At 48.1% G+C, this 16,361-nt stretch overlaps 1 protein-coding gene across 20 annotated transcripts in view; it reads left to right on the top strand.

The window, feature by feature from the left end:
* Positions 1-16,361, top strand: part of PTPRS (protein tyrosine phosphatase receptor type S) — a 247,577-nt gene that overhangs the window by 170,421 nt on the left and 60,795 nt on the right. For 12 of the 20 annotated variants that reach the window (XM_048830997.2, XM_075123316.1, XM_075123327.1 and 9 more), the window contains exons 6-8: positions 185-295; positions 2,815-2,826; positions 16,048-16,317. In XM_048830997.2, the coding sequence (XP_048686954.2) occupies positions 185-295; positions 2,815-2,826; positions 16,048-16,317 (393 nt within the window). The remainder of the gene's footprint in view (positions 1-184; positions 296-2,814; positions 2,827-16,047; positions 16,318-16,361) is intronic. The other 8 variants (XM_075123328.1, XM_075123326.1, XM_075123322.1 and 5 more) reach the window with 1 other exon arrangement.

Genomic DNA, 16,361 nt, shown 5'->3' with positions numbered 1-16,361 from the left:
AGCAATGCCCAAAGCAGTGAAGTTCTAGCATGGTAGCGAAAAGCCCCACACCCCGGGCCACCATTCGGATCTGCGTTGACGCTGGGGGGAAATGATGGGGGAGGGTGTTGGTGCCAGCCCCCTCTTAAAAAAAATAAAATAATAATAATAATTTCTTTGCTGCCGTCTTCTTCTCTCCTGCCAGGTGGCCTGCAGATTGAGAGCAGTGAAGAGACTGATCAGGGGAAGTATGAATGTGTGGCCAGCAACAGCGCTGGGGTGCGCTACTCTTCACCTGCTAACCTTTACGTGAGAGGTAGGGAGCACCTCGGCTCAGAACGCTGGCAAATGCATGGGCTCCCTCTGCCCCTGCTGTTTGATTTGTTTCCTTCCCGGAGCCAGGGGGAGGAATTCATCGTGGGGGAGGGGGTGGAAAAGAGGATCCAAGGGCACATCTGGGAATGAGTGGCGGAGCGCGAACAGCAGCAATATAGAGGCCTGACCCCCCATTGTGAGGTCAGCTCTGATCCCCAGGGTGCCCCAGGAAGCTGGCCCAGGAACATTAAAGCTCTTGGGTCAATGTGGGGTCCCATCTTGAGAGGGGAGCGCATGGTCTCTGCTGCAGAGAGGCTGTGGCCACTTGTGGGGTTACCACCTTTCCCATGGAAGTTGCAGGAATTGGTACGGTCTGCTCAGCTGGTGTGAGCTTTAGAGGAGGCGGGGCATGGTCAGCTCCCTTGGGTGAGCCCACCCACCCCTGAGTCTCACCAGAATGGAGCACTGGGATTGGGGGACAATCGGGTGTCCAGAGCAGCAGGCAAATCTCACCTTGCCACGCAAGGGTAGGGGAGGGGTGATTGCTCCTGCAGGGCAGCGGAAGGGGGATTTCAGCTAGCCCATTCCCTCTGGGGACATTGCTCTCCATCTGACCTGGCAGGGAGCGGTGCGGTCTGGCACTATTCAGTGTGGAGCTTTCCCAACATGGGACTGATACTGCACTGGACTGCCGGTCTGGGACTGAGACTGCACTGAACTCATGTTCCAGCTGGCTTTTCCTTCCTGAGCTCCCTGACCACAGGGTCTGCCTAGCCCTGGTTCCTTCTGGAGACACCACTGGCCTGGGTATATGTGCATGGTGAGAAGCAGGCTCCACCAGCACGATCCTGGGGTAACCAATGGGAAGTCCCCTTACCCACACAGCTTGGGGGGGGTCAGATGAAATAGGAATATTGAATTCCTCCTATGCTTTTTAGCACTTGCTGGCTCAGTGACCCCCTGCATTTTCTTTGTTGTTCATCTGGTTTAAGTTCTCAGATGGGTCATATTTTCCTACAGACTAATATTTTTCCACAGCAAAACCCTCTGATTACGAGAGAGCAAGGGCCAGCCCCTATCACTGTAAAACCACCATTCAAAGAATGTTGCATCCCAGTCAAGTGTTGCCATGTCCATCCCATTTGGCCAAGGAAGCGTTCCCCTCACCTGCATTGACGCTGCAGTTAGATGCAGACCCATGCTCTTGTGTGCACTCCTCTCTCTGTGTCTCATGCTCACTGAATCACATGCACATGGAGAGAAGGCTTTTAATTATTTAAAAGCTACGTTTTTAAAGAGCCTTTTGTGGCCAGCTGGAAAATCGCTTCTGAAATTTGCCTTGTCATCTGGGCTCTGAAAATCCACGGGTGGGAACATCATAAATCCAGGATCTGACACCACACAAGGGCTAAATGAATTGCAAGCAGCTTTTAGCTGGAATGGGCTTTTAAAAAATGTGTTGAGTTTGTTTGGTTTTTTTAATGTTGTTTTTAAATCTCCCTGGCCTTTCTGGTCAGTTGAAAATCGGCCAAAGGTTCTGGTTGCCCAGAGCTTCTTGTCTCAGCCCCTGGATGAGTCTCGGCTCCAGGTGGATGGCCATCTATACCAAAACGTAGCCTGCGTGTGCACCTGAAGCCTCTGTGATCCAGCATTAGCTGCTGGCTGAGAAGGTGTAGAGAATACCATGGAGGCTAGCTCGTGCTGTGTTTGGGGTGCTTTTCATGCTAATTCCTTGTTTCTTGTGTGTCAATTTCACTGAAAGGTAATCCAAGTTCTGAAATGCAGTCATTTGGGGAGGAAGTGGAGGGGGAAGGTCATGCACACATTTTTCTTCCGTTTTTGTTTTTTAAAGAGTCTTGAACATGCTTGTGTTTCCAATTGACTTGTTTCTCCCATAACATGCTTGTCTCTATAGAATACCAGGGATAGGTGTTGTAAGTTTTAACCTTGCAAGGAAATGTCTTTTCTTTTCTTCTTTTTACTTATTTATTTATTTATTAAAGTAAGTCTTATATTGGAGTTAGCGTGAGTGCAGTTGGGTGGGGGGCGGGGAAGGGCTGGGGAGCCAAGGTTTTCAATTAGGGGATCTTCTTTGCTCCAGGTCCACTCTGCCTGGAATAATCTCTATCCCCTCTCCTTCTGTAAAACATCAGATGAGCTTGTGAAGGTGAGAACTCCCTGCTGGGGCTCTGCCCCTCTGTTGGGTGCTAATTCTGAATTTGGATTGTTCCCACCCTGACCTCTTCACAGAGCTTGGATGCTCTTAAACACAAGCACAGGAGGGGGGGATGGAAGGAAGGAAGGAAGGAAAGGAGAAAATAAAAAAGGTCGTTACTATCTTTTTTTTTTTTCTTTTTTTCCTTTTTTTTTTTTTTTTTTTGGTTAAAAGAGAAAAGAAAAAAATCAATTTGCAGCTGACAGCCTTGAGAAGGCCTTTTTTTACTCTCTCTGTGTTTCCCCTATTTTTCTCTTCTCCTCATGTCATTGTGTTCCGCATCAAACCCCCTTAACATCCCTCAGAGCTACGAGAAGGTTGGTGTGGTTTTTTTCTTTTTTACTTTCTTTACCCACATTTTTACATTCTTAAGAGAAAAAAAAATAACGAAATAAAAAATAAATAAATAAAAAAAGAGAAAAAGCAAGAAATCTTTAAGATGAGCGAGACCTGCCCGTTCCCGGGTCTCGCAGAGATGAGTTGAGTTGCATTGTGGGCCTCTCTATGCATCCTTTGGTAATGTTGCTGAGTTCTTGCACTTTTTTGTCGTCATGGTTACCTTGCCGTTTGGACATTGGGCCTGATGCATGATAGGAGAATGTAACGATCGTCTTTGCATGCCACTCTTTTAAATTAATTATTACTATTATTTTTCCTATATATATTATATATATAATTTATTTTTAATCTGATTTATTTGAAGTGGATTTATTCTTTTCTTATTGTTTCCTTTTGGGTTTTTTGCTTTCTCTTGGTTTTCTCTTTCGGTTTGGATTGGTTATGCTGTGCTGTAGTTTATTCCAAACGCATTGTGAGAAGCCAGTGTTCCTGCCCCCAATGGTAACTGAACCTCCCCAGCCCCCCGAAGAAGAAAGGAGTCACACAGCTCTAACACCTGTCCATGGAAGTGCTGCTCTTCAGGACAAGCCTTGTTTCAGGGAGGGAGAGAGACTGGGGATTGGAAATCCTGGGTGCTTTTAACAAGGGATTGGCCCATTACCCCAGTTCACCAGCAAACCTTGGAATAGTACCTGGGGTGTGTGGCACTGGACATGTCCTGTACCCAAACTAAGACCCGCTCCCTGCTTCAAGGAGTTTGCCATCACATACATGGAGAAGCCAGTCTGCTTGCAGGCCAGGATGGGGAGAGATGGGGAACTCTCTCTTGTGCTACTGAATCCAACTCAGTGATCCCCATCCTCCTGCCTCCTTTGACACGCACATACACGTATGCACAGGCCCCAGTTACCAGGCATTGGATCTTCTCACCACCAACCCATAGCAAGTCCGCTCTAAAAAGAGGCGACTTGTCAAGATCCCAGCTGCTCCAAAGCCGACTGTGCACCTTCTACCTGCAGCCAGCTGGAGGCTGGCCAGGTCTCAGGGCTATACCTCTCTCCATTTCCCCCACACACACACACACTCCCAACCCCGGCTTGTTCAACCAGCTGCTGGGCACAGATGTATGTCAGCAAAACCAGCTCCAGAAACCCTCCTTTCTGAAGGGATGTGGGTAGAGATGAAAGTGCAGAGGCAGGAAACTCAGGAGAAGCTGGCTTGATGCCTCTGGCAGCTGAATCCTTGTTGTGAACGACAACAAGAAATGTGACCAGCTGAATCCTTGTGGTAAATTTGGTTTGGCTTCGGGGATTCTCTCCCGCGCACCCCTTTTAGTCCCATCCACTCCCCCATTGTCTCTTACTCTCTCACACACTCCGCGGTAGTGACTCCCCAGGCAGGAGCGGGCCGGTGGATTTTTACACAGTACTAATCAACTTCTGGGTTTTGCCTTTGGAAAATGGACTGCCCTCCCCTCCCTTGTGTGTAGCTTTTACCCCCTGCCAACCAGGCCTCCTTATGCAATACATGACCAGACAGGTGGCTTTCCCAGCATACAGGTATTAAAGCTGTGTGATTTTTGAGAAATCCAGTGCAGTATTGACACAGTATCTCTGTCTGCCTCTCTTTCTCTCTCTCTTCCTTTCTCACTGTCTGTCTTTCTCTTTCTCTTAAGATGCTGAGATTTCAGTGCTTGGACCCTCAGTGCTGGTATTTCGCCTTCCCCTCCAAATCTCCCCATTTCCCCTGGTTGTAAGGTACAAGGGTACCACTCAGAAATGCTGCATTATTGACAGTGTCTTTCTGAAGTGGCCAATAGTGGCTCTTCTGACTCCATCTCAAGTGAGACAAAAAACCCTCTACAAAAACATCTATTTAAAATCAGCGGAGAGGGTAGAGCCTGAAACGAGATTTCCCCAGGACCAATGGTCCCAGGTATAATTGTCACTGATTACAGGATTTGCCTTCATGAATAGGAATTTGAGTTTAAAGATTCAGGTAAAATAAAAAGGGATTTACACACATTTTTAGAAAAAGGTTTTGGTCTTTATAAAACATTTCTAATGTGTCCAAACTGCCCTGCCAAGGGTAGAATTGCCCCTCTGCTCTTCAGTGCAGTGGATTCTGCAGACGCATGGTGATCTGAGAAGCTCCTAGGGTTAAATCCAGGTTTTTTTAAGTTCCAATAATAACAAGTATAAAATAAAACTAAACAAGTCAGTCGAGATAGGATTCCTCATTAAACGAGATGTTGTCGCTCAAATGGAAGTTCTGGATGTGGGACAGAGAGTAGGAGGGTCTTTCGCATGTGCTGCGCAGGAGCTCAGGCTAGATGAACCCAGGAAAAGTCCATAGTGGTTGAAAGGAGCTGCCCTCGCTGGGCTTATGTGGATAAAGCAGAATTCCCTGCTAGTGGGGACTCCTTGAGGGACCTAGAGAAGCAGTGGTCCAGAAGGGCCTGATATCACTGAAGAATATTTGGATATTCTGAGATTTAGGGCCAAACTGTCAAAGGTATGTAGGCACTTAAGGATGTAGCTAAAGGAGCCTGTTGGGGTTTACGAACACACCTAAGAAGATTAGGTGCCTAACTCCCATTGGTTTTGATACCCTGAATACCTTTGTAAATCTGAGCCTTAGGGTATATTTACACTGCAGTTAGACATCCACCGCTGGCCCATGCAAGCTGATTCGTGCTCACGAGCTATGTGGCCATTTGGGCTTGGGGCTGCAATCTGAGCTCTGGGACCGTCTCACCTCACAGGGCCCTAGAGCCAGGGCTCCAGCCCAAGCCTGAATATCTACATCTCAATTAAACAACACCATAGCCCGAGCCCATGAGCCTGAATCAGCTGGCATGGGCCAGCCGAGGATGTCTAATTGCAGTGTAGTCTAATCCTTCGTGACTATAACTAAGGGCTTGATCCAAAGCCCACTGAAGTCAGTGGGGACCTCTCCGTTGATGATGGTGGGCTTTGCACCAGCCCTACGTAAAATTGGAATTTTGTGAATTGTGAATTTGGGACGTTAGTGCGGGTGGCCAGCTTTATTTAAAGATTAGTACCTCTCCTCCTTTTCTAGCTAGCAGAGGACCCATTGCTCTGGAGCGTCTCTCAGGGCAGGACGGTTCAAAAGGGTTTCGGCAAGCTCAGGCAAGACAGGAAAGCAGCAGCTTGTCAGAACCTCCTTGATGATTTTTTGACTCTTGCCCATGTGGGCTGAGGTGCTCGCTCCACTTTGGGGGCCAATGCCGGGATCAAATCTCTGCATGTCTGACGGTCACGTCACTGAGCTGAACCAAAGAGGCCCAAACGTTGCCCAACAGAGGTGCAACACTGGCAGTTTACTAGGAGCCTAGATAATTCTTACAATGCAACCATCCTCTTCTTGAAGAGGGAGGCTAGAGGCCCCAGAATGTAGTCAGCTATCTCAAGTCGAGCGGCCTACTGCTTGGCTCAGAAAGGAGCATAACACACCAGGACTTGAAGTCTCTCTAGGTCCTCTCCCTTGTTAATGATGAGGGAACCTGCACAGTGTACCTCAGAACTCTGTGGGCTATGCTTTAGCAACCTCTAAGCATGCAGGGTTGCTGCTGCTAGACTTCCTTACCTTAGGAGCGGTGAATTGGTTGGGTTTAAGCATCTCCCAAAACATGCATGGAATGTGGCATCTGGTGCTTTATCAAGTATTTCAGAAACGCAACAGTTGTGTTGCTGTAGGTGTGACCCCATCCCTCTCTTTGCTGGCCCAGGAGGGTTAAGATAATCCAGTATGTGTTTAAATAGCTGCACCGTCTCTGTATTAGGCATACCTATAGCAGATCAGTCTTAACCGTACTGCATCTGTGCCTTTTCCATTATAATCTAGCCTTTGCAGTCCAGTTCTTGCTGAGAATGTTCCAAATATTCTTCAGGGTTCTAGGAAAAATGCAACTTGGTATGGGTTCTCAGGTGAAATTAGGTAAATAGCTAATAGAAGAATACACTAAATCAATTAGAATATATCTCAGTGGGGGTTGGAGAAGTGGTTTTGGAGCTGAGCTGGGCCATCTCGCGTTACAGTGAACTCGGCAAGTATAACTTAACAAATGCATTAAAAATATGGATCATTTCAAAAATAATCTCATTTAGGCACCTGACTCTGATTGAAATCAATGGGAGTTAAGCACCTAAATATCTTTGGAGATCTGAGTCCCAGCCCCCTACCGTAGAGAGCTGGGCAAGTTTGGGTCACTCAGGACTGTTAATCCAGAGCAGTCTGTTGCTCCAAATGCCCCTCAAGAGGCATGTGGAGTGGTGTCCTGTTGCTAAATCCATGTACTTCCAATGCCTGGGAGAGGCTAGAGAGATGGAATTGCAAGACCATTCTAGAATGCAGAGACTAGCAGGGGAGTGTCAGTTTGCTGCAGGATGCTCACAGGTTCTAAAACCCTGGGATGGGATTTGTGTGAGGGAGTCTTAATACTAATCCAGAATAGCGTTAATATATTTTAGAATGCAGCAAAGGTGGGGGGGGGTGTAATGCCACTCTTGATCCCTGCCACCTCATTCTAGATCCCCTGTAAGTCCATTTTCCAGCATACTGTTAACATGTTCTGGAATTCAGGGAGGGGGAGTGACTGTAATACATTTCAGAGCACCACCCCTACCCGAAAGTGTTATCATAATACCTTTAAAGAAAGTCACTCCAAGCAAGGGGGGACACCCTGTACAAGTTTGGGGTGTTCTTAGCTCTGAAATTCGAGAGTTTAAATATATGTCTACACAAAGCAAACAAACAACTTTGCTGTGTTTCTGCAGAAGGATTTCTCACCAGGAAAAGCAACTGGAAACAAAAATATATATGTGTGTGTATCTATAAAGGACACTTTGCAGGAACACTGTGCTGTACTGATCTCGAAATCTCTGCCTGACTGTGTCTCTTACACCTTTTGCATCGCTGTTCTCTTTGTTTTAGGGGAAAAGAATTAGATTACACCTTGTCAAATTTAAAAAAAAAAAAAAGTCTGTGTCTAATATTACAGCAGCTACAGTGGAGCTGCTTGGAAATCAATTGGGTTCAGATTATTTTGTATTCACTCATGCAAAAGCAAAAAAAAAAAAATTTTTTTTTAAAGACTAGAGGTGTTCAGCCAGCCTGTCGCTCAACTGATGTGTTTAAATGGCAAAATAATAACCATGATTGGGAAGTACTGACGGCAAAATTTCCTCCAGACCAAATCCAGATCTTGCTCTGATTTTTATCTTTGTAGGATTAATGAAATTAAGAAAGAGCTGGGCAGGAGGAGGAAAAACTTCTTGTCCTCTGGAGGGACGGAAGTGGGAAATCTGAACAGCATCTTGCCCCAGTGGAGCGAACTGCAACTGGAATGGGAGACGAGGGAGCAGGGCGGAAGAGGGAGAGGCAGCTGTCTGGAGAACAGAGGGGGCAGAGAGAAGGCTACCTTTTGGGAGGGGAGGACAGGTGTAATCTAAACTTCACTAATAATGTAGAGGCTGCACATTATTTTGGCACCCTTTCCCCTACCCCCCGTCCTCATTTTGGAGTAAGACGGAATGACTCCTGTCTTGCCAAAATGGCCGATAATGTCCGCCTTCTCACCTCATTCGGAGCAGCAGCTTGCTGAATGTCAAAACGTTAACACCATTTGATTTTGTTTGGTGCTTTCAACCAGTCACTTCACTTTTATTCCTTCAGTCTTAGTTTTCTCTTTCTTTTATTTATTTATTTTCCTTCTTTTTTTAGTTGGTTTAATGTGAATCGGGGTTTGAAGTGACGGGTTCTTGTCTAGCATCCCCTCCCTTTCCCCCATCCCAATATCTCTTTTTCCTGAGCTAATCCGGAAGGGGGTTAGAAAGTGGAGTCAGTGGGTTTCGTCAGCACAAACTGATTGATCAGTCCTCAGATTTCTCTCACCAGCTGCGTCCTGGGAACACGGTTTAAGGACGGATTCTGGTGTTGCAAAACCCAAACCTGGATCTTCCAGTGTCTCTTCCAATCAGGTCTGTAAATCTGCCCCTTAGAACATTGGTGTCTCTCGTCACATGGATCTTCTGGCTACCTTTCTATCTGGGGAGAAAAAAAAACCCTTGGCAATGTTAATGAGTATTGTCTTGTTGGTCATGACTAGTTGAAAATGCCACTCACCGAACACAACCTGTGTTAACTTCCCTGCATTAGGAGGAAGCGGCAGTAAAACCAATGGGCTTTACCTGGTCTGTTGGAAGATAAAAACCACAGCCCTTCTTTAATCTGTTCAGTTGCTAATGAATTGGATGTTAAACAGAGTTTAACTCAGGGCACAGATATTTGCTTGTGTCGACAAGACACTTGGCCGCTTCCAGTCAACCTAATATCATGGGTCTTACTATGCATCATGTTGTGTATAGTGAGCCTCTCTTCACAATGTGGGTTGACGTAATTGACTAGAACCACAAGCCTCTAGCATTTAGTTCTTAAAACCCTGTCTGTTGATGACAAGCAGTATCCCTATTTAAAAAGTGCTTCCAAGAGTCTGGCGGCCACTGAAAAAATGTGTGTGTGAGAATGAGTGACTGATTCTGTACAACAGATCTGGGCTTCTAGAAACTTGGGGAGAAGATGACATCCAATCCAGATGTCTCCAGAGCACAGGGAGAGTTGGATCCTGAATCTTGGATCAGGCCCATTTCCACATAAAACTGGTAAAAGTTTGAGGTTCCGGTGTGAAGGTGGAAGGGGAAAATGAGAGACATGGGGTGGTTGTTGTTTGCTTTTGTATTATGTAGCATCAAGGAGCTCCAGTTATGGGTCAGGACCCCTTTGTATTAGGTGCATGCAAACCCTGGACAAAGAGACCTCCCCTACCCTGAAGAATTTATAATTGAAGGACAGCAGTTACAAATCCCAACATAGCTGTTTCCATTTTTCACATCTCCCCAACCCCCAAATCCTGCTTTTTATCCTGATGCTGCACATGGGGAGAGTCTGTCAAAGAGAGCTGGAGAGCCACCCAGAAATGTCATGGTTAGGGTCCTGCTTCGCAGCAGTTAAAGGGAAATGAAGATGGAATCCAGTAGCTTTAGCAGATAGTTCCTTCTCCGTTGTCATTCACAGCTGGAACGGTTTTAAGGCGGAGGTTGTGGTCAGCAAGGTGGCTGTGGGGAGTGCCTGTGACGAGGCTGCATTCATTTTCTGTCTGGATCGCCTACCAGCGTGGTTGTGGGAGGAGGAGAGATGACCTGCATCGTCCCCCGTACAGCCCCTCTCCATGCCTGGGGACGTGGGGTAGCTAGATGGTACTGCAGAGTCAGCAGATATCTAGCCCTCAAAACTCGTCGGAAAGGGTGGCAATCTGGCCCTGTAGCTGCACTTTGGGTATCCCGGTCCTCCGCAGTGGATCTCAGCCCCTGGTGACTGAGGTCCAGAACCCTGTCTCCTCTCCTTTCCGGTGAGTTTCAGTCTGGCGAAGTAAGGGATGGCAGCTCTATGCCTTTAACGCCGCCCTCTCCAACTGAGCCCATTTCTAAAATCGGTCTGCCTGGTTCTAGGTGTTAAACAGGACAGAGCCCCAGGGAGTGATGGCTCTTTTGCCAGAGCTGCAGTTTAGAGACAATACCTGAACTGCGTGGTGACTTGTGTTACCAGCAGGATTCCACAGGGTGTCAGGGCTGCATGGAATGAGATTTGGTCCGCTCTCTCTGCCCACCGGTAGATCACTTGCAAAGTGACTGACACCCTCACTCCTTCCACTGCCACCAGCACAGACCATTCCTGTGGCAGAAAGCGCTGAGCATTTGTAGAGGACATTCAGTGCCGTCTAATGGTGAAAACCATGGCAGGGAGTCAGGACTCCTGGGTTCTGTTTTGGGCCCTGCCGATGACTCGTTGACCTTGGGCACATCACTTCCCTGTGCTTTAGTTTCCCTATCCGTACAAGGGGGATAATAAATAATATGAACGTCTGAAAAGCTCAGTGAGATCCTGGGATGAAAAATAACATAGCAGGGCAAGGCTGTTGTTGTATTTTGGTGCTGGCAATTATCTGTCCCAGAGTGAGAATCCCGGAGGCGGCTCAGCTCTGGGAAAGAAGGGAGGTAGGGGTTACAAGACATCTATTGCAACCCTAAATGAATTGTATCTAGAAGGAGAACCCTCACTACCCCTCCGCTCTTCTTGGGGTTTCCTCCCAGTCGTTCCAGTTGTCTCCGATAACAGCATCAGAGGCTCCTCTGGTTGCATTTTGCATTTGATTTTGCTCATCCGGCTGCTGCTTATGAAACCCAGCCTGGGTGTGAGCAGCCAGAGCTGTCTGCTCAGTCTCTAACTGCTGTTCAAACCTCCTCACCCCAAGGCTCTGACCTAGACACTGACCCGGAGCATCTCAGCTTGTGAAATCTCATGTCAACAGTCAAATAGGAGTGGTACAGCTATTAAAATAAATATCAGCAGTGATGGCTTCTAGTGTGGCTCACTTGCTACCCAGACCGTACCAGACCTCCAGCGAGGGACCCTCTGGGTGTTTCTTGTTACAGTGAGTGCTGTTGTCACCATCCTGAGCCCTGCCTTGCCTGCATTCATGTGCTCTCTGCATGTCTCCCGTGCTAATGCAGGAGTTGCTCTCATTTCCCGTGTGTGTGTGTGTGAGAAAGAGAGTGAAGCTTCTTTAAACCAGGATACTGCCCACAGAGATACTGCACCTTACCAATGCTTTCTGTCCTCGCATTGCTTTGTGGCCAACCATATTCCAAATTCTCACCCTTCACGGGATTCCCAGGTTCTTGGTCAGGGATCAGGACCTGCCGTTTGCTTCCCACTTGCTATATGTGCTAACTGTCATTAAAGCAGCCAAGCGGTAATGCTGCACTGAGGGCCTGAAAACCTGAGCACCTCCGTGTCCGTGTGGGGTGCTGCAAATCGGCACATCACTGAGCAGCTCTCAGCTTGTGTTTTGTGAGTGGACCCCGTCCTCTACCCCCGCCGGACATGGGCAGGCAACACTGGTTTGTTCCCTTCAGACTCCGATTCTCAGTGCTCCGCCCCCATTGAAAGATGCTTTTCAGTTACGAAATTGTGATTTCTTCTTCCTTTCTTTTTTTCTTTCTTTATTTTTTTTTTTAATTAATCTCAGTTTGAATTTAACTGTCTTGTTCTGTTTCCATGACAACTCGGTGTTTGCATCCCACCCGCCGTTGTTTGTTGCTGTCAGTGCTGTTTGCTGACTGGATCTTGTCCGTCAATGTGTGTCTCCCCATTTCTCCTCAACCTCCCCCACCCCACCTCCCCCAGGAAGTGACATATCAGCTCCTCTTTGGAAGACTCATTCCCACCCCCCGATCTGTCTGCATGTGACCCCCACTTGTTTCTTTTCAAGTACTCTCCATCTTGTCTCCAATGTGACTGGCGCAGTCTTTGTGTGGCTCCATTTTCTGAAATGCCACCAGCTCCAGGGAAGTAGCTAGGACTCTCTGCTCTTACCAAGGCCGAGCGACTCATTCAGACTGGATCCCAGTGGAAGGAAGGATGGGAACAGCAGCTGGGACACCTCCAGCCCTTCTTGCTAGGGCTAAGAACTTCCCGGCGTGGGGGGCCTCCTGCCCATTTGCCCCAGCCAATGCCCAAGTGTGTTTTAAACCCTGTCCCTCAGCCTCTGCTGGTGTCTAGGCACAGCTCCTCAGCCAGGCTCCAGGGGAGGAGATGCCTCCCCACTCTTCTGAACCAGTAGGTCCTGCCAAACCCTCCCCAGCGAGGACCAGGATGTAAGTGAAGTTACACCCCCCCACACCTTCCTTTCCCAAGCCAATGACAACCTCTAGGTGAGGCTATATACCCTCCCAGTTCTGTGCCTTTCCCCAGCTCGGGTCAAGGTGGGGAAGCATTCATGCCCCTTTCTCTTGGGATCTCCCTGGTGTGCCGAGTCTCCATGCTCTTCATTGCCTGAAATCCTTCACTCTCCTTGTCTTCCCCCCAGGCCCTGCCCCATTGGTGCTGCTGCCCTCTCTGGCTGACTGCACAGAAGCGGGTCTGGTAGCCAAGTGGGGAGAGCTCCCCTTGAGATGGAGACATCTGGGGAAGGAGGCAGGGGCTAATTTTTCCATCGAGCCTCCACTGCAGGGAAACAGCTTCTGGCCTGTTGGTAACAGGGAGAGGGATAGGCCTCCATTGGAGGTGCGCCTTCCAGAAAAGCTGGTTGGTGCTGTTCTAATAACGCTCTGTGGTTCTTCCCCTCTGAATGATCTGGGCTCCGACACCTCCTGAGCAGCTCATGCAGCTGCCAAGTGGCTCAAATTCTTCTCCTTCCTCCAAGCAAAGAAGATCGGGAGCAGGGGTTAGATGGGCAGGCGGCTGGGCTGTATGGGTGAAGCTAAGGCAGATACGGAGAGCAAAGGCTTTGCAACTAGCTTGGGCTGTGACCGTGTGCCCCCAGCCCCCATGCAGGAGGGGGCGGCATTTCCAGCCCCGCCGCAGGCTGGATGTTAAAACTTGAATAATGGAGGTTTTGGTTCACTGGCAACTCCCAAAAGTGGGGGGATGGGAGGGAGGGGAGAATTGTTTTGAATCGAACAAAACATTTTGTGGGACCTGTAATTGGATGTTTTGGGTCAGTGATGAGCATTTTTAATTTTTAATTTTTTTATTTTTAAAAAATAGAATGGAAGGAAATGTCAGAACCAAAAGGCATTTTGAACCCAAAATTTTAAGCATCTGAACTTGTATAAGGATTTATTTTTTGCAGGGGGAGGGGAGTTTCAGCTGTAAAATTTCACCCGCTGCTAATGAAAACTCCATCCTTCCCCCACAGCAGCGTCAGGCCTTGTTTCACCAACTGTTCCGCTCTGTGGGAAAGAACCCCCTCTCATGGGCCATCTCCTCTCCCAGCAGTGCAACGCCCCGCCCTCCTTCCCCCGTCTTCATTCCCAGAATACTTCATTCTGCAAGCCACCATTTGAGAACCTCGGTTAAGGAGCAACCTGAAGCTGGGTTGGTGCAGTAAGCTAGAGGCTGATCCAGGCCTCCAGGTCTAAGGAGATCTGAAGCCACCATGACCCAGTGGGGAGAGCTTCTGGGCCTGATTCTCTTTGGCACCAGTTTTGTATGGGTTCAGCTCCCAATGACTTTAGTGGAGTTGCTCTGGATTTACTGTGCTGTAGGAGTGAGGAGAATCAGGGCTCTAGCCTGTGGTACTCCTCACAACCACTGGTATCCTTACTCGCTGAGTACATGCAGGAATTATACAGGTATCTCTGAAGCCTGCAGGGACTCATCCTCACACGGCTCTTTCCCCTGTTGCTACAATTATACCTGCAGCCTCCCCAACCTTTGTCCCTTTGCCCTCACTAGGATGGGATGTTGCCCTATTCAGCTCACTCCCAACTACATCTCTCTAGGTCACCTGTTGTCTGCCCATGATCCCTCTTGGACTCTGTGGGGTGTTATCCCCCCATCATACACAGACTTAAATGGAATAAATAGTAGGGGGGTCATCCAGAGACAGATGGAGGGACTTATGGAGATCCCACTCCCCTAGGGCCAGCCCTTGAGCAGGGAGAGGTTTCCGTGTCCCTTGGGCAGCCAGGTGCAGAGTTAGTCTCTGAGTTGGGTTTTTATGATTAAACTTCTCTCTGGTCCCCTTCTCCTTCTTTGACGTGTGAGGAAACCACCCAGCTGGTCCCTCCGTCCATCCGTCCCAGTCACTTCAGAAAATGGAGCCACGGAAACTGTGCTCTCTCCTTTGCGTCCATGTTCTTCCCGTGTAAGGTCTGGAAGCTGCATCCACTTCTCTGCTAAGGAGATGCACAGAACATGTCACTGTTTTCTCAACGTTAAAGTTTCATTACCTTGTTTTTCTTATTATTATTAATTCTATTCTATTTATTATTCCGCCAGGGCTGAGATGTGACAATGTGAGCCACCACATTGGGTCACATCAGCTAGAAAAAGTATGCAGCATTAAAGTCGGTTTCCCCCTCCCCTTCCCCGTCTCTCTCTCTCTCCCCCCACTTTCCTCTTCTTCTTTCTCTCTTTCTGTCTGTCTCTCTCTCTTTCTCTCTCTCTCTTCAGTATCCATGTGGGCATTTGCTAGTGGCCCATAAGTTATACTCCTCTGCATTTTTTTCTTCTCTCTGTCTCTGTCTCTCTCTCTTTTTTTTTAAACCTATTTTGCATGATGTTTGTGACTCTGAGAGCTGCATCTATCGATGGAACCGTGTCAGATCTTAAAGAGGCTTCGTTAGGGTTTCTATACCCGAAAACCACAAAAATTTCATTAGAGTTTCTCATCTTTCCCACTCTCTCACATTCCAGGTGCGGGGGGGGGGGGAGGGCTCCTTCCTCCTGGACGGTTCTCACACATGGACAGACACACCCTAAATTCTAGCCTGCTCTGGGGGTGCCCCCCTATCTTTTTACCTCTCAGGTGGCTTCTCTGGAATTTGGGGCAGGAGACCTCTTTCTCCTACTTGATTTCTCCTTGGAGTCTCCCCCCCCCCCCCCCCCCCCCCGAGGGTCTCAACAAGCTGAAGGCCTTTTCAACAAGAACAGAGCCCTGAGAGGAAGCTTTCCTCACACCCTCCCCACCCCAGCTCCTCCCCGTCTTCCTCCGTTCCCCTTGACACTGGCCAGAAATGAGAGCTCGCTGGTGTGAGATTAGTCCTTTCCATGGGGCATGAATCTGCTACTCTGGAGAGGACCAGTTCACAACATGGCAGTGGGCTTGTTCCAGATTTCCATGCGAGAAGGAGGTGGAGGAGGGCGAATTAGATCCTACTAACAAAGGGGAGTGGGCAGGGGCTCTGGGGGAGCGGGGTGGGGAGCCGGGGCCCCAGCAGCTGTGGAGGAGATTGTTCGACGCGTGCAATGCCGGCACTTGTCAAGTAAAGATGAGAAATTGCTAATAAATTTTTGTGTATTTATCTGTGCTGTGATGGGTCTAATCTTGATCAATGGAACCCTGTTGCTATGAAATATCGCTTTATGTCTATATTCTATATCTTGTTTGTGAAGTAAAATTTATTTGAAGTTTAATTTTTTTGGTTTTGGTTTTTTGAATTTTTTTATTATTATTATTTTTTAAATAAAGGAAAAAAAGATGAGCCCCGTTTATATTTAAATTATCTTCTCCCCTTTTCTTTCTTTTTTCTTTTTTTCCCTTTTTTTTCTTTTTCTTTTCTTTTCTTTTCTTTTTTTTTTTTTTGTGTCACCTCTGTGCGTCTCGTCCACAGTTCGCCGGGTGGCACCTCGCTTCTCCATCCTGCCCGTCAGCCATGAGATCATGCCCGGGGGTAACGTCAACATCACCTGCGTGGCAGTGGGTTCGCCCATGCCGTATGTCAAGTGGATGCAGGGGGCAGAAGACTTGACGCCCGAGGATGACATGCCTGTGGGCCGCAACGTCCTGGAGCTCACTGACGTCAAGGACTCGGCCAACTACACCTGCGTGGCCATGTCTAGCCTGGGGGTCATAGAAGCCGTGGCTCAGATCACAGTGAAATGTAAGAGAATGAGCATGTGGGGGTGTGACCATGCATGTGAGCGT

Source organism: Caretta caretta, chromosome 25 (assembly GCF_965140235.1).
Source record: "Caretta caretta isolate rCarCar2 chromosome 25, rCarCar1.hap1, whole genome shotgun sequence".
NCBI lineage: Eukaryota > Metazoa > Chordata > Testudines > Cheloniidae > Caretta > Caretta caretta.
The sequence above is the reverse complement of the archived record's forward strand: the minus strand, read 5'-3'. Positions and strand labels throughout refer to the sequence as shown.